The sequence below is a fragment of the Dicentrarchus labrax genome, unplaced genomic scaffold (genome assembly GCF_905237075.1).
Source record: "Dicentrarchus labrax unplaced genomic scaffold, dlabrax2021, whole genome shotgun sequence".
Lineage (NCBI taxonomy): Eukaryota > Metazoa > Chordata > Actinopteri > Moronidae > Dicentrarchus > Dicentrarchus labrax.
The window spans coordinates 5,363,656-5,382,178 of record NW_026136707.1 but is presented as its reverse complement, the minus strand read 5'-3'; the positions used below and the strand labels follow the sequence as shown (position 1 = coordinate 5,382,178).

General features: G+C 40.3%; 1 protein-coding gene across 4 annotated transcripts; it reads left to right on the top strand.

Annotated features, from left to right (window-relative positions):
* The first annotated feature begins 259 nt into the window (after window positions 1-259).
* On the top strand, window positions 260-18,179 carry scn1ba (sodium channel, voltage-gated, type I, beta a). Of its 4 annotated transcripts, none has more exons than XM_051405295.1 (7): window positions 260-684; window positions 10,777-10,889; window positions 11,480-11,646; window positions 13,605-13,842; window positions 14,600-14,741; window positions 15,020-15,091; window positions 15,912-18,179. In XM_051405295.1, exons 3-6 carry the CDS (start codon window positions 11,572-11,574, stop codon window positions 15,084-15,086), a joined length of 522 nt encoding a protein of 173 aa, XP_051261255.1. In that variant the 5' UTR covers window positions 260-684; window positions 10,777-10,889; window positions 11,480-11,571; the 3' UTR covers window positions 15,087-15,091; window positions 15,912-18,179. The 4 variants fall into 4 exon arrangements, with proteins under 4 accessions (XP_051261255.1, XP_051261253.1, XP_051261254.1 ...); XM_051405296.1 differs by lacking the exon at window positions 260-684 and adding an exon at window positions 2,261-2,352; XM_051405293.1 differs by lacking the exon at window positions 10,777-10,889 and having other exon boundaries at window positions 260-2,352.
* Window positions 18,180-18,523: the final 344 nt, after the last annotated feature.

Sequence of the window (18,523 nt, the reverse complement as noted above, 5' to 3'; positions counted from 1 at the left end):
CCAAACTTCATGTCAAATGCAATGTATAACAGTGCTCCCTCGACATCATCGCCATCAGTCTCTAATACAGGCATACTTTACAGTGATCTCTTTGCCAACACGTGGGGCTTTCTAGAAGGGACGAAAACATCACATAAAATCACTGTTGCCATAACAACGGCTCTATACTTCTCCCTCCACCTCCTCTTCTTTTTCCATCCCTCTACTGCAATGCATCACACCCTCCCTCCTCCTCCTCCTCCTCCTCCTGCATGCACCTCCCTCCCTCAGCCTTCACCCATCCCAAAGACTGATTAGCGTGGCATCCTTCCACTGACACAGCATGTCATAACTGGAGGTTACTGATTTTTCTTTTTTGTGTGTGTGTGTGTGTGTGTGTGTGTGTGTGTGTGTGTCCCTCCGCTTTTCTTAATCTGGACGCCTCGGTCAGCATCTCCTGGAGGAGTATGCGGGTCTCGAAAAGACATCTCCCACCGTACATCTCATCCTGAAGGCAATAAGAAGAAGAAAAAGAAGAATAAGAAGGGCTTCTTTTTCCCCCTGTGTTGTGCTCTGATCGTGAAATCTTTCCGATGGTCCCCGGTGACAAAGCAGTTGGGGGAATCCAGCATCTGGCTGCCTGACGCGGGATGCAAGGCGTCCACCTCTGACCCATCAATAGGACGAGGCGTTTCAAGGATTTAAGTGAGGAAATATTTAATTTCTAAAGAGCTGATTTTGATAAAGAGGTGACAGGTAAAAGGACACCGAGGCGCTGTGCTCTGCTCTGTTGCGTTTTTTTTTAAAAGAGGACATACAGGATTAGATGCATTTTAGCCACTGATTCAAGATTGTAGTTTCTTGTATGAGCACCCAATTCAAGCACACCCTATTCTTAATTAATAACCACACTGCTGGAATGCACAGAATAATAATAGCGCACTTTTTTTAAGCCTCCAAAGACGCACAGAAGGCGGACATTGGTGTAAACAAACCCCCTTTTAGCTGTTCAATGCATGCCTTTTCAGACTGGTGTCATGTGTTGGTGACCCCATCTGAGCACCAGAGCCACCTGTGCGGTTGCAGTCAAGCCTGAGGGCAGCATGGGCAGTCAGCAGCTAAACAAACCATATGGTGCATAACTGGTGTGCACAAACAGCAGAGGATTTCTCGTGAGTAAGTCAGAAGCAACCAGACTCTGCCCTGGATCACTGGCCCGAGCTTTACCTGAAGAGATATGTCGCTGTGAAACTGCAACTCTGACTGCAGACAGAAAGCAATAACGCTGATATGAGGCAATAACAATAAAAAGTTGACAATTGTAATTTCTTCCAAGAGCCAAAGAGAGGTGGAAACGAGCGAGAGGAGACACACTGCTTCCATTTGCCATTTCACTCACACTGTGGCTCGATCAGGCACTGACCCTCTTCTTTTGCCCAGGTGACGTCTGCAGTGGTACATGAGGGAAAAGTCAGGGGCAGTCACGCATGCAACATTTTGACATTTTTAACTGACTTTTCTGCACAATCACTTGCTCCTGCTCCGTTGCACGACTCTCTCACACGCTGCGTCTTCCATTTTCAGCACAAATTCCACCAGACATCAGCTTCGTCCCCTATTAGATCAGCCTAAGATATCAGTCTTCCAGTAGCTTTTCTTGTTGATCACTGACAGTGCCATTTATTGTCTGGTCTGTGTGTCAGGGAACTGGCATTATTTGGCGAACAACTCATTGTGGAGGTAAACAACCCTAAGGGTGTGCCACAGAGTATAAATAGTTGAACAAAGGCCCTTTTGGAGCAACAAGGGGCTGAAACCTGAAACTCGGAGTGATTCCTCCCTCTGGTAACTCTATATGCTTACACACTGAGAGGCTGGACAGACTCTCCAGCAACATAGAGTGATTTAGATCCAGAGAGGCTGAAGAGACGAAGCAGCAGGGCACATGCCTTCCCCACTACTGCTGTCAGATTTTTCAGGTGCTTAAGAAAGACCAGATCAGCAAGAAGACCCACCCACACCTCCTTCCAGCCCTTGTATCAGCTGTACAAAAAGGAGGAGAAGAAGACACCCGGACGGACCACACCCAGAGTCCAAACAGCTTCAGGAACGAGTCTCCTCTTCTCACCTCCCAGCCTTTTAATCACAGTCGGGACATCTTTGGCATCTCAGTGCTCATCAACAAGCCGGAATAGTTGCTGTAGATCTGTCTTGTGTTTCTCACTCTGAAGTGTGTGTGTCTCAGTGTGTGTGTGTGTGTGTGTGTGTGTGTTTTGACGCCGTTGAGAGCCGCCACCAGTCTCCTTTCTCCTGTCAGCATGTCTGCAGTGCAAGAGCTGCTGCTGCTACCTCTGGCCCTCCTGGCGCTTCAAGGTGAGTGGGCAGTGGTCGTGTTGCCATAGTGATGCCACGATGGCAACACCTTGGCATGCATATGAGCCACCATCCAATCCCCCATTCACTGACTGTGCTGTTTGTCATTGTTGTTGAGGTGTTTCCTGTTGTCTGATGTTGCACTTTCTACCACTGTCTGCTCTGTTTGTAGGCAATGTTTCGTGGATTTTCTCCAGTGTGCGTGTTTATGGATGGAAGTGTGTGTGTGTGTGTGTTGGTGTGTGTTTTTAAATGCAGATGTGTGAGTGAGTATTTGGTTTCATCGTTGTGCTGGATTGTTTGCTAAAAGCCCAGCTGTTCAGTTTTTTTTCAGAGAAATTAGATGAGGCCATTTGGCAGTGTTAAAATGGAAGGCACACACGCACACGCACACACACATGCATGCACACACACACACACACACACACACACACACACACACACACACACACACACACACACACACACACACACACACACACACACACACACACACAGCAGTCTTTGTGTATTCAAAGGTCTAGAACAATCTGTGATCTGTGGCATAGCATATTTGTGTGTTCACATTTTGCAGCTAATGATTATTCTCATTTATTATTATTCTCATTTATCTGTCTTTAATTGGTTTATAAAATAGCAGAAAATAATGAGAAATGCCTGTCACAACTTCCTTTTGCTCAAACATTTTAATTGATTATCAAAATAGTTGTTGATTAATTTTCTGTCGCATGACTAATTGTTTAAGATCAGTTGAATGGATGTTCTCAGTGAGTTAATGCTGAGATTTCAGCACTCAAGTCAGGTCTCATACTGTATGTAACCAACTTATACACAACTCCTGCCCAGGAAACTATCATGAAAGTCTTTTAAAGGAGAACATGTTCCCTTAAATTTGTATCTATCAATCTAAGTTGCCATCAATCTTCCCGCTCCTCCTGCTGTTATCTGTATAATTTGGGATATCCCGACTCAATTTCCCACCTTCACAAGAAGCTATTTAGTGCCATTTATGCTTTCAAAGCTGCTTTTTATAGCATGAGCTACATAATCCATCACCGTTACGTTTCTGTCAGTCTCCTGACACCCACGGGAGGAGAAGCAACTCTAAAAGGAGATAATCCTTCACTGATCCGTGTTAAGAAATTTACGATCACAGCCACGTCTCTTTATTTATGGCCTCTTGGTTGATTTGAAAATGATCAGTTGGTATTAAAAACGACTCGAGGCAAATTTAAACAAGATGTAGATGTTAGTACATTATTTTGTACTTTTTTAATTTTGCTTTTTGTACTAATCCAACCAAAAACGAATAAAACGAAAACGCAAAAAAGTTTTTTTAGGTGGCATTTTGCGGTCACAGATAATCTCATTTTAAGCACTGGGATTTAAAATTGAGCACGAAAAGGAAGCAGTGCATTAAAAGAGAGATCACTGTCAGCCAGATGCTCTTTGTTTCCCATTCAACACAACCTTATAATCTCAAAAAATATTTTGTTTATGTTGTTATTCCTTTACATGAATGGGCAGTTTATCCAGGATATAAGGCTGAAATAAGCAGACAGAGCTGCAGAAAGTCGAGCCAGGCAGCGGAGAAGTGAAGCTTGGCCAAAAGTAAGAAGGTTACACAACCTAGATTGACAGAAATAGACAGTTTTGTTGACGAGCTGGCGGGTTAGTTAAGGACTGAAGTGAGTGAGCCCATCTGGAGTTGGACGCAGTGAGGATGAGGATATAAGACGAGACGGGAAATTGGATGGAATCCCCTAAAATAAGAGGAAAGGAACAGATTGAGGCTGATAAAAAAAAAAAAAACACTGTGCACTTTGTTTTTTGAAATTCAAATGTACATTTATTTAAAAAGAAAAGTTTCTGAATGACAGAATATATTACAACAGTTAAATTAATCCTTTATGACTCATAGAACCTAATGCATTTGATAGCATCCTTAACTAATGGATGCAGGAGAGACACACTCTGCTTTCACAATGGCAGCATGGAGCCATTTAGTCTGCAAATGGCTTGAACATTAAATCACGCCCCAAGGAAATTGCTGTTGAACAACCACAGCATCTTCTCATCCCCAAGCCATTTGGTTCACTCCATCACTCCACTCCAACCAATGCATCTGTACAAATTGGGAATTACATTACATATAAGCTCATCATTTTAAGTAGAAATGGTGGAACATAAACTAATTATAAGTACCCGAGTGATGCACTGCTGCAACTTTTTAAAAGTCTGATTTATGGTTAACACTTTAGCTTTAGGAATTGTGTTCTTACTCTGAGGTTTGATACTGTTTGCAGTTTTTCCAAACTTCAAACTTTCTTAAATTAAAAAAATGACACATTCAAGTAAAGGAATGTATGTAAAATATTAGCTTTTTTTCTCCAGAACAAGTTTGATTTCTGGCCAATCTGACCCATAAAAGTTAATTAATTTAGCAGAATCTACTCTCCATGCTTTTATATGACAACAAAAGTCAACTCTTTTTGCAGTTGAACCCCTGATAAAATATTATGTCATCATTGTCTTCAAAGGTTGTACAAGCCTGCTCTACAAAACTTGCAATGGCTGCTACATACAGCATATAGGATGTCTAGATCTATATTTATTGCCTTCTACAAACAGCAGGCCTTGTAAACAAAGAGCTCTCGATTGATGCTCTCCATCTGAGTGGCTCTCTGCCATCTGAACAAAAACGTGCACGTGATTTCTAGAAACTATAACAGTCTCTCCCTTGTGCCCCATCTGCAGCTGCTGTCAGACTCTGAAGCCTCAAAGCTACCTGAATCTCATTCTGAAGAGTTTAATTTTGATCCTATTTCAGCCTTTTCGATTGCAACATTCATTTTAACCCACAAATCTGGAGCAAGATACTGCACCATCGTGCCCTAATTGCAGGCTGTGTGGCCTGCTAGCACGCACGTGCACACACACACACACACACACACACACACACACACACACACACACACACACGCACACACACACACACACACGCACACAAGCACGCACACAAGCACACACACACACACACACACACACACACACACACACACAAGCTCCTGTTCATCCAGCTGTGTGACAGAGGTCTGTAAAACTGAGGTGCCCTGTAGTTGCTGGAGGTGAGTGAGGGAGGCTTTGAAGGACGAGATGACCTTCCACACAGCTCGATTGGTATTTGAAGGGCAGGGAACTCATCAGTTTGGCAATAATTATTGTTAACATCATCAAAATAGTTGATTAAATGTTATGCTCTGCACATGCTACTGACACATTGTCTTGAAGCTTAATATACAGCTGTGAATAGATTCCTTAGTTTTTCTCATTTATCGAAAACAATTAAAAAACACGTTATGGGCACAGACCCTCCAGGAAGTTACGATCACAACAAATAACACAAATTTAACCAATCTCTGTGAAAACTGTGAACACATCGCTGTGCATCTTGCTTATTTGTAATGCGTATTGGACGTACATAATAACACTGCAGAGAGTTGGAAGAAACCCTGAAGATATCAGCTCTGACAATCACTCAGGTAGGAAAGAAAAAAGCAGAGGGAGTTTATATCCTGGAGACAGACAGACCAATAAGAAGAGAGACATGAAGCTGGCATTGCAACGATATCAGCAGCAGTAAGGTACTGCTTCATACCACTCGTACACTTGCGTGAAATAGTGCTTCTGGAAATTACCTGTGTGTGTGTGTGTGTGTGTGTGCGTGTGTGTATGTGTGTGCCAGAGGGCAGACAAGGACAAACGCACATTATGACTCAGGACATGCAGATCATTTTCTTTGTGTGGAGAGAGATGTTTGAACAATGTGTCATCTGTCTTGACAAAAAAGGACTACATTTGACTTCATTTTCTGACTACATATTGAAGTCAGAAAATGTTGAAAGCTTAATAGTAACATTTCAGATCAGTATATATCATACATATTTTTAGAATAAAAGCTCAGCTCAGTCTTTTGGTTTTGCAGCAAACCGCCTGTATTTAACGACCTGGGAGCACAAACGCTACCTGTTGTGTAGTTCACTCCAAGCCGCTTTATTTGTTTCCCATTTACTATAATCCAAAGTATCTGTATTTGATGACCTGGGAATAAGACTCAACAATTAACTATCTTTCTCCAGAATGACTGACCCCCACTTAACTAATAACATTAATCGGACAACCATTTAGGTGTCAGTGAACCGGCATGCACAACACCATGTCTCTAGAGATTCAATGAAAACATCATTCATAGTTGCACATATGCCTATCCTTCTTTCACTGGTCAAAATGTCTGCCCATGTAAAGCTTTGTAGAGACTACATGTAATATTGTGGGAAAGAAAGGCTCAGTGTCACGAACATGCTGAAAAGGAATTCATGAGGACAGAATGAATGCGAGCCTTGTGTTTCATTCTTCAAAACAGATTTGTATCTGTTTTGCAGAACAAAATGTCAATGAAAAATAAGGGGCCTTTGTGCATAAATTACAGAGCTCAAAACAGAAAGGAATGACGTGAGATCGACATGAAACTAGACAGCAGATAGAGGGATCTCTATCTGCATCAAAACATGCACAAAGTAGTAATAGAGAATTAAAGAATTAGAATTTGGGTGGTATTATGTTACTCTCAAAATGTATTTGTGGTTGCAAATGAAATAAACGTCACATCTAGGAGACCAGGCTGTATCTGATTGTAGTAGCAGATACTTGCTCATTTGTAATTTTTGTGTGTGTCTTTTTTGTTTGTAAAGTATTATGAGACATATGTTATATGTCTCTTGTTTTGGTTTTGGGACAGAATCTTCTTGATCCAAAGGAGCAGCTGTTTTAATAAAAGATATAAAGACAGAAAAGCAGGCAGGGATTTATCTGGCCTGTTCTATCCTGACAGAGAGTCAATATACACTGACGGCTTTGTGGAGTAAAATGAAAGAGATACTTGCAGAGCAGTGTATGTTAATGGTCTTCTTGTTCCAGTGGAAAGTCTCTTGCTTGCTTGGTGTCAAGGGAAATGTCATGGATGCTTGGCATTTCCCCAGGTTATGTATGCCAACAGTATGTGTGTGTTTATGTCGGTGGTAACCCAGTCATGGAAACAGATGTTGTCCTCCCTCATCTCTGTTTGCTGTTGCTTATCCAGCTTTCTTTCCTACCTCTCTCTTATGGCTAGTTCAGCAAATTTCCTTGAGCCATGTTGTATTTCCTTTAGCTCCTGGTGACATGCGAGTTAACCCCAGAGGGTGGATGGTCTTTTGTAAAGTTAAAGCTATAAGTCAGTTTTTTGCTTTGTAGGCCTCAGGGGTATACAGCAATTGATATGAGGGATTAACGATCCAGGCCTCCTGTCAGGAAAAAAAAAAAAGAAAAAACTCCTAATCTGCAATTTCTGAAATATCCATTGCATAATCCTGAACCTCAGTCCACAGATTACGCAATGGATTTGCATTTTTGATGCTTGTGTGTGTGTGTGTGTGTGTGTGTGTGTGTGTGTGTGTGTGTGTGTGTGTGTGTGTGTGTCCTGCTGCTGAATCGTTGCTGAGGCAGTTTGGTTTCTCTGACTCTGTGTAGTCTGCACTTTGTATGTGCAGTTCCTTTTGTGTCTGCTTGCATGTTTGTCTCTTTCGCTGTCTACCTAACTTGCTGTCTCAGCTTCGGGCAGTCAGCAGTATCTCTCCTCTCCCTACGTCACCAACCTCCTTCTGGATTATTGCCTCACACCATCTGTGTGCTGCTGTTCCTCCTAGATTATCATCTGTCTCTTTTATTTTTTGTTCTTTCTGTCAATGCAATTGCAATTAAAGGAATCTCTTCTGTCTTCACACATCCTCTTAATTTATTTCCTGCTGTCCGTCAAACCTGTGCTTTGTTGTCATTGTAATGTGTCTCATTTGTCTGTGTTTCAGGTTTCCCCTCCTTTTCTCTGTCTTTTTATTAACTGGCAATATGTCAGCCATCTGAAACCCTTCTGTGTTATTCTGCATGAGATGTGTTGCTGTTGTGTCTGTCTGGTGTCTCTTTGGCTTTCTGTCTCTTTCTGCCTCTCTGTCTTTTCTACACAGCAGAAGCTGATATGATGGAGTCTCTCACAGACATGAGTCAAAATATCATTGCATAATATGTTTTAAAATTAAACATTTGGTGGTGCCTATTTGCAAAAATGTCTATTAGTTGATTCCCTGTGAGACTTTACACGGGCATTAAGTGACAAATGACTTTCATCAACCTCTATTGGCAGGATTAGCTGCAGCACTGACAGCTGGAGTCGTTTACAGCAGCCTGTAATTAACACAAACAATCAAGTAACGTGTAACAGATGCTAATTAGAGCAGAGATTAAAATAAATACAATTATATAAAATAACACCAAAAAAAATAATTTCCCTTCACTGCATTGCTCTCTGTGAATAAGTGCACCTGTTCTCTAAGCAGTTCAGAAGAAGTATTAGCAAATGTTTTTTCTCAGGTCTGTTTGTTATAATTTAGAGCGCCTCAGCAAACCCACCTCCCAGAAAACCCGAAAACCTAAGACCCCTTAACCGAACCCTGTTATGTAGGTTCAAACATTTAAGTTTTTTAAGAGTCTGTGTAAGTGCTACTTTAAAGGACAATTCAGGTTTATTACAACTTGGGTCATATTTTTATGTTACTTTTTATCCAGTTTTAAACGTAAACGTTAAACATTTTTACAATACACGTTTAAAATCTTGGTTGTTTAAACATATATTTCAACCAGACGAAGGTTTTTAGTCATCGTACGTCTGGATCTTAAGTTATCAGAGAAACAAGCTGAGGTAACGTTAGCAGCAGCTCGACTGGCAGGCCCTTCAGGACGTCCTTTGTCCACTGAACAGAACTGAACACAGATTTTTAAGGTGAAACTTCTTTATTCAGTGTTTGTACCGGTTTTAATCACTGCATCCATTTGTTTCGTAGAGGAGGAGACCTTTGCGGATCATCAGCTCCTGGTAAAAAAAAAACAACAACTCCTGAACGGTGAACATGAAGGACTCCTAACTGACGTGCGACGGCAATGGTGGTGAAGACAATGACTCCCATGATCCCACTCTACATCACAGCGTCATCAAACTTTGCCTTTTGTTACTGTTGTGATGTCAGAGACCTCCTAGTGGCGGGAATCACATATTGTACATTTTAGACTCTATTTTGTTCCATTTAGGTAAAACAGAGTCAGGGTGCTGCTTTTGTGCATGTCGGCTCACTGGAAGACTCTACTACATTAAATGGAACAGAGCCTTATTTAATATCACCCTACTATTTCTGGTCAAAGTAGCTGCTGTGCAAAAGGTCTATTATGAAAATCAGGAGGTCAAACACGAACGAGTAAGTTGTCTGTGATGAACGTTCACAACAGAAAGTTTGGGTAGTTTTACAACTCACCTTCGTTTTCTCTTCCAAATACGTTTGGGTGCTTGTTTACAACCCGTGTGATCATCTGACTGCTCACGTTTCAGATGTCTGGTTACGTTCCCACGTCTCAGCAAATAACCTGGTGAGAGTTACGGTATTTACTGATGAGGAACAAAGTCCAAAACTATAAAAATATAAGACCCAAGTTGTATGAAACTGTCATTATCATTACGTTTTAAGCAGACCCAATAGGCCCTGATAAAAGGAGATACTTCATCAATAATGTACGCTGTGTTTTTATACATTTTAACAAAATGCAGCCAATTACTTTCTCGAATATGGCTTTGGTAAAGCACTCAGCATATTTGAGACCTTAGATCAGCAAAAATCAACTGTGTAACCTCTGTTCAGGTCCACTAAAACCACTGAAACTGGAATGAAATCAGCTCCAATCATTCATTTGGGTTTAGTCGTTCTCAGGTCCAGCTGGGTTTGGGTTCTGTGTTTGGTTTTAAATGCATGGGTCCATCTCTTGTTTAAATGCAATGGCAAGGCGTCCATTTAAGTTTGAGTTTGATATTTTTGGGCCTGTGAAGTCTTGCATTATGTTCTTAACTTTTCTTCTCCTCCTTCTCCTTTTTTCTCTCCCTCTTCTCTCTCTGCAGTGCATCAGCCAGCATTAGGCCTCTTCCCTCCTGCTTCCCCATCTCCCCATGCTTTTGCAGAAATGGCTGTTACTACTGAAGCCTGTGCTAACTTTCTCTTTCTTTCCTCCTCCCTCATTCCTCCCCTTCATGTTTATCCGCAGTGTGGTGGCATTACTAATTCTGATACGTCTCACTTTGGTGCTGCAATATTTGCATCCCAGGGAGTAAAAGAAATAGACCTTTGTTTTTATATATTTATGTACATGAGGCCATGGACGATGTGCAGCCTTCGTGAATCTCAACCAAACTTTTAATGATTTCACTTCATCTTGAGTTCATCTGATCAGCGTTGTGTTTCCTGTCCTCTCCCTCATTCTCCCTCCCTGCCATCATGCGATTCGAAACAAAAGCATCCCCAGAGGTCAAAGTTGAGAATAGCACAAGATCATTGGTTGAGAGCCATGCTGAGGCCTCAGTGGAAACTGCAAGGTGCAGTGTGAGAAAGAAACATGTGGAGTTACAGGTGTGTAACTCCTGGCCGATGAGAAGTATGTGTCATGGTGATGATGGCATATATAGACTCACGCTTCTATATATGAATTTAGCTCAGTTGCCAATTGACAGAATGCAAGAAACTAGTATCGCTCACTGCAACCTCTTTATTTCCCCTCAGTTTCACGGATTAAAAACACCTAAAATGTACATTACTACATAAAGAAAAAACAAATGAATCAAATTCACAATAACCTATGAACTGAAATGATGGGTGGAAATAAAAAAAATGCAAGAAATAAGCATATGCCCGTTACAAAAGAACAAAAAATACGCATGCACTGACCATTGGGAGAAAGCACGCAAAAATACAAAAGTTACTCTAGCATTGTTTTGTAAAGTATTGTTTAGAAAGTTTGCCTGCAACTACTGAGATAATGGAAAACACTTGAGCTCTCCCGTATATCAACCTTTCCCTCGAGTCACGGGTACATAAAAAAGAGGATGACGGCCACCCACGGCTCTTACCTCTGAACCCTGTGACCTGCAAATAGACAGAGAGCCATACAAGTGATACAGGCGGTTTCTAACTGTGTGTCCTTCATCCTTTCCACTCTGTAGCATCTCTGTGCCGTGGAGCCTGCGTGGAAGTGGACTCAGACACAGAGGCCGTGGTCAATGAAGGCTTCAAATTGGGCTGCATCTCATGTAAGATGAGGGGCGAGGTGCACGCAATGGCATCCGTCAACTGGTACTTCAGAGGTTTAGATGAGACCGACTTCTCCCACGTGAGTAGCAAGAACACTGCAAGCTTTGAAATTGTAGTACTCTGTGATGATTTAAAGGCACAGTTTGATCATTTGAGAAATGCACTTAGTTCTTCTTGCAGAGAGTTAGATGAGAAGATTGATATCACTCTTAAGTTTGTTTGGTAAATAGGAAGCTTGTTGGTTAGCTTAGCTTAGGGGAAACAGCTAGCCTGGGTCTGTCCAAATGTAACAAAATCGATCTACCGTGAACTCTGGGCACAGTGACTTCCTGGACGAATTGCTGTGCCGCCAGGGCAAGAAATAGTCTCGCACACAACCCTCTATAAAACCACAGTTTGTTTTTAACTTAATTTATAAATGACTATCAAAACTAAAATTACAGACAAAAGTGAACACTAAATGTCCTGCAAAAGGCCCAATGAAGGAAACCAAACTCTCCAGATTTCACAGAATATCTAATGAGTGCAAAACCTGCTGCTGGCCCAGAAGTCTGATTGTGTCTGTAAATGTGGGTTTCTATAACGGAATCGGCATAGTCAAGAACAAAAAAAAAAGTTGACAGTTCCACCATTTAATTCATCCATCACGTTAAATGCAGACAGTTTTCTCCCTGATGAAATTATTTATCACATGCCCAAATAAAGCATTAGATCAAATCAGCACAAAGCCACAAACATCCATCACAACGAGCAACAAGGTTCTTTCTCTCCTCTTCTGGGAAACGGCTGCAATGCATTTATCATGAGAGAGAGCAGAGTCTTGCATTTTTCATGACAAGCTCCCCCCCCACACAAACTTTCTGTGTGCTGGAAGAATTTGCTAACTGAAGGAGTACTCACCATACAAAGCTAAGAGGCCATTACAGTATATACTTATAGCAGGAGAGATCCCATTAGTCCTTTTGGAAGCTGTATCCACAAATTCACCAGGAAGTGCTGAGGTGAGGCTGTAACTACAGTTCTGTCGATAAAGAAAAACAGCGGCAGCGGTGAACTGAGGATACGCTGTGTTGTTTTCCTCAAGCATGACAGGAAAACTGGACAATCAGTTTGTTTTACACCTACCAGCATCCAGGAGCAACAGCAGCATTTAGATTTAGTTTTATTTATTTACCTGTGTAAACAAATGGGACTACAAGCCACACAAAGGCTATACTTATATATATATGTATCATTTTCACACAGTCTCTAACAATCTCTTCTTCTTCTGTGCTTTAGAGCTCCGTTGTATATTCTCTCACTCTTTATATTTATATTTGTATACAGTAGCTCCTTTTTATTGTCTCTTTTATCATATCTTTGTATCTTATATATATTTTTCTATGCTTGATCATGAGTCTTACGCACCAATGTACCAAGGCAAATTCCTTGTATTTGAAAACTTATTGGCAATAAACCTGATTCTGAGTCTGTAGTCCAAAGACTATTGAAAACTATTGTGTTTTTCATACACTCTAGTTAATTTTGAGTCAAACTCACATTAATAATATAATATAGCATGAAATCCACGGCTGAAAATAGTCCCGAACAAATGCACTATTTGTTCCTGTTTGAGTAATGTTTGCAAAAAACTACCGTGCCTGGCTCTAAAGTTTAAAGATTTACATCCTCTGTAGGAACCAATGGGGTTGGGGCTACATGCTACAGACAGGTTAGGGAAGTAAGAAAGAATTGTGAGACTTTTTTTCATGAGATTTGTTGACAGTAACAAAAATAACCCTCCCTTATGGGAGTATAAACAGGTTTCAAGTAGCCTATCTTCATTTTCACAGCATACTGAAATGTACTGTGGCTGCATGTAAGTAGGAAAAATCACATTCATCAGCTCAAAAACTCACAATAATGCAAAAACAATTTGGATTATAACTTGTAGAAACACCAGTATGGTATTTCAAAATGCCTGAAACCATGTTATCACTTTGGTAAGAATGTTCACTGTCTCCATTTTGCTTTGCCTCTGTCATTTGCCTCCTTCAGTTATACAGCTATGAAGATAAAATACCTGAGATCATTGACCCACGTTTCTACGAGCGTCTGGACTGGAATGGCAGCAAGAAGACCAATGACCTACAGGACGGCTCCATCTACATCCTCAATGTGACCTCAAATGACACGGGAACCTACAAGTGTATATTCCAACGCACCCTTGTGTATTCAAACTACGAGTTTCAAACCAACATCTCCAAGACTATCATCATGAACGTGGTTCCAAAACGTAAGGACAGAAAGGAGGGATATTGTACTATATAATGATAATATTCCAAATGTTATACGTACAGTGTCTTGTAGCCTGCTGCCTGAAAATGGTAGGAAAAAATTTATTAATGCAGGTTTAAAGAGTAACTTGAGGTAATTAAAGTTCAGAGCCTTTCAGCTCTTTGTTTTGGTTTTCTGGCCCACAACTTTAATATTTTGTTTCACAGTCGGCTGTTGTTTATAGCGAAAAAAAGCGTAAAAAAATCCACTGTACACTACCTGCACTACACTACTAAAGCAGACAGACAAAGTTAACAACTAGCAGGTGAACATCTAACCGATAAAGAGCCACAGAGACCAAAAACAGAGCTAAAAAGAGAATGCGCACTGGACTTGCATTCACCAGGTGGCCACAAGCTTTAACGCATTAACGTAAAGGTTGATAATATTATGTGTTTATTGCTTTATAGGAACAGTATGTAATACAGTATGTATTTTTATTTTATTTTATTTTTATTAATTTTTTGGCTGTGATGAGCAATAACCTTTAACTTATGGATGTCAGATGTCAGGTTACCTGTGTCTTTAGGAAATCATTAATTATCACACACTGTAATTCAGGACAGGAGGTTATAAATGATGACTTGTAGCTTTTAAAAAAAAAAAACACACATGGCCTGGGCATCCCACGTCCTTTTCATAGTATAAATTCAAACCAGTCTCCATTCCATACGCATACAATATATCTTACCATATCTCCCTCTCTGTCTCTCTAGTCACCCGGGGACTGGCATCCATTTTGTCTGAGGTGATGATGTATGTCTCCATCATCGGGCTGCAGCTCTGGCTGGTTGTTGAGATGCTTTACTGCTACAGAAAGATTTCAGCAGCAGGAGAGGAAGCTCTGAGAGAAAGCACGTGAGTAACATTTAAGACACACAAACACCCTCACACACAGGGCCAGCCTCTCTCCAGTGCCAGACCTTCATGTCAAGATCCTGCTGGGCCGTCCAAATGTCCTGATGTCCTGATGCCCCCACCAACCACTTTCACAATCTGTTTCAATCTGTTCTTTTCAAGATAACAAACATTTCCCTTTTCCATCACTGAACTCATATCTTGTTCTGATTCTGATTCACCGACCTTGACTGCCTGTTTTCCCCTTTTCCCCTTTTTTACCGCTCTCTTTCCTCCAGGGCGGAGTATTTAGCTATAGCATCAGAAAGTAAAGATAATTGTGCAGGTGTACAAGTGGCAGAATAGCACCGGTAGGTCTGGATTCTCACTAAACCTGATCTCAGTTTCTTTGTGTGCTTTATTTTGTTTATGTGCTTATGCCGTTGTCATTGTTGTATTGTAACCACCACTAGAATACAACTGATACATTTGTTTCCACATCCCCCCTATATGTTTTCTTTGAATATATGATATCTGTACTAAAACAACAACAAACCAGGACAAAAAATTTAATGTTTTGGTCCCCGAGCTCAGTGTTCCCCTTTTCTCCCTGGTTCTTTTTTGCTTGTTACCCCTTAATATGAAGCAATGTCTACATCCTGTCACATGTCTCTGAGATATGAGTAGCTCAAACAAGGTTTTCTCTTCTCAGATTGTTTAATTTGAAACAATTTGGACACCTCAGCATGCTACGATCACCTTTTGGATCTTCAAAATGACTGATCAACCAAATATCAAATTAATTTTACTAAAGTTGAAGGCATCCAACAGGTAGAGAGGTAGTTTTCCCAACCCATCCCATATTTAGGCCTGGTTCAGGACCACATATTCAATAAAAACAGAAGTGAATGAGTATACATGGGTTTTAGCCCCCAAATGACCAATTGGTGTTCAGTGTACCTTTGTTCCTTTCCTTAATTAAATAATTTCTACCCTCAAATTATTACAATTAATTGTGCCCTCAAATTGCTTCATTTATTCTCCCAATTAAATTGTCCTTCTCTCGTCTTTTATTTTATTTAGATTCAAGATACGTAGAAATTAGAGCATTGTGTTCTCTACAAGTTCTCTTAGTTTTTTGAGAGAGTTGATTCATTCATTTTCTTGACAGTTTGAAATTTTATATTTCAGGTCAAGGAAGAACTCAAGGCTTCCTTGAGGAATCTCACATCCACTCTCATGCCCCCTTCTCTCGCCGTCACCCACCTCCCGCCATCCTCTCCACATGGAACCACAGAGAGGACAAAGATCTTCACGGAAAGATTTTTTAAGTGACTTTCTGACTGTATCCAGTTCTGAGGGACAGGAGAGATGCATCCGGTCGTGGTCCAACAGGACAGAGGGGGAGAGACCGAGAGGGAGAGTTGTAGTGTATATAGGTGTATAAGTAAGCACAGATTATCTTTAAACACATGTAGAGTATATTATAGGCCTGCATTGTATATCTGCATGCTTACAAGCTTATTAACACTCAACATCATACTTCTGATGAGTTTTTAATCAGTTATGTCATATTTCATTTTACGCCGTGTTGGCATCAGGGTTTGACCGATGCAGGTTTTATAAAGCCAATTTTCAACCCAACAGATGTCAGTGTTTCCTGGTAGGTTCATGAAGCTGTGGTGCAAATAAAATTTATTTTTAATGATAAATCAAAACACTTTAATAACAAAAATCCAACATTTTTAAAAAAAGATTTGTTCTACTTTTAAATAGTGAGACTAAATTAAACTGGTCATTTTCTAAGGAAAACACTGCTACAAAAGCTGTTATTTGGCCTGATATTCATTTTGCCCCCAAAAAATTAAGTATTTGGTATTTTTCTGCAGAATTTTATTAAAACCAGCCTGTAAAAGAAAGAAAATAGCACTTAGAACAAAATACACACAATAAATGGGGAAAAAAACATGATTGCAGGTCCAGCGTATCAGTGGTGGCCACCCAACAGGCTGATAAATAAATTGGCAAACCACTATCAACGGCCCAACCCTGATAGAGAAAACATCCAAACCTCTTACCTATATTTTTAATATTGAAGAGCAGATGATTCATGAACGTCACACATCAGCTGAAAGTCACTGTCTGTAGTGTGATAATGTGATCACCCATCTTTTTTACTTGTTTTACTTCAGGATCACACACTCACACATCTGCTCACCAAGAGAAATGTTATCTGCGTTTAGTGTGAACTTGCTAAATGCTTAGATCGTCACTGGAGAAGTATTCTCTTGAGTTTGAGTTACTAGCTCTCAAATAAAGGGACACAGTTATCAGGCACTGCTTTAAATGATAGAATAAAATAGTCATGTTTTTAATATTTCATATTAAACTGGGGAACCAACGGAGATGAGATCCTGTTTTATCTTTAATTCTCAGACAAAACACATTGATGTTTTTACTGTTTTCCTTTTCCTTGATCCTGAGAGCTCATAAATATGATAAATAGGTCTAATTTATCAATTTAAAGCTAAAGAATACCATTTTAACTAAAGCATAACGACAGCAGGCTCAGTGCTGATTTTAGCTGCGTGCAAGTTTTAGAGCTGAGAGAATGTCTCGCTTCATTTGTTGGTAAAAATGGCACCGAAGTGTGACTTCCTGTGACATTATGAGAGGATGATTCAGTCAGTTTCACCAGAACAGTTTGCATCACACCAAAAACGAAAAACAGTTTATCCAAAGTTATATGATTTTAGCTTAATTTGTGTACAGTGGTTCCCACTGATGTGTAATTTCACACAAATGTCTTACTGTCTTTGTAGAAACTTAAGGGCTTGGCAAATTGCTATTATCTAACTGTCACGGGCAAATGTACCACAAAACCTGTCCAGTGTGCCTCCCAGCATGAAGCCAGTGGAAACCAAAAGGAAAGAGCTGAAGCCTTGTTACAAATCTTTAGTGCAGCATCTGTACTTCTATTTCCAGACAGCCAGTTATTGACTATTGCTGAACACTAGATGGCAACCAAACACTGCCATTCTGCATGTTTACTGTTTTGTACCAAAAGAGTGAGTTTGATACATTTTGAGATACTGAGAAGGGGACCACATGTATTGATGAATTAATACAGAATAACTGCATGCTTACTGGTGGAACCATTAAACAGACAAAACGAGCGAGATCTCCTTTGAAGGCCATTCAAGCAATTTTTAACACAGTTTCCTGGGGCATTTACTTTTTGGGTATCCATCAGTTTACATCATCTAACACCTTTTACTGCACAGATGAACCAACCAGTGAAATGAAAACCACACTGCTCCCCACATTGTTGGTCTGCTTTGTGTCCATGTGTTTTCTTTCAGCAACAGATAAAACTGTAGTTCACGTGTAGGTGTGGAAATGTTGCTTGCCAAAAAGAAAAGTGATACAAAGAAATAAATAAAAATCCATGTGAGAGAATCAGCCATGTATCTGTTGTTATTTACATAAAATGGTAAATGTGTAGGTGGTTGATATGCAGCGGGGTGTGTTAAAACACTTTTGTTCTGAGGCAAAACGGGGATTTTTAAAAGACCAGCAGTGTCAATACAACATGTAAATTTCTTTGTAGACAATAACTTAATATATATTCAGTATTTAGCCAGTGACGGAACATTTAAAAAGGAAAAGTTTACAGCAGGATGCATTAGACTATCTCAAAATGTCAGATAATCAGCAGATCTAATTAATCGGTCCATCTATAGTCGTATCTTAGAGTCTTACCTTTTTCAGACGGATCCTCCGCTGGTGTGCACTGTTAAAAA

Excerpts from the sequence above, each read along its gene's own strand:
- scn1ba (XM_051405293.1), top strand. The coding sequence starts at position 2,298 with ATGTCTGCAGTGCAAGAGCTGCTGCTGCTACCTCTGGCCCTCCTGGCG. Across the intron at positions 2,353-11,479 it reads GGCCCTCCTGGCGCTTCAAG|CATCTCTGTGCCGTGGAGCC; the intron begins GTGAGTGGGCAG and ends TCCACTCTGTAG. Across the intron at positions 11,647-13,604 it reads ATGAGACCGACTTCTCCCAC|TTATACAGCTATGAAGATAA; the intron begins GTGAGTAGCAAG and ends TGCCTCCTTCAG.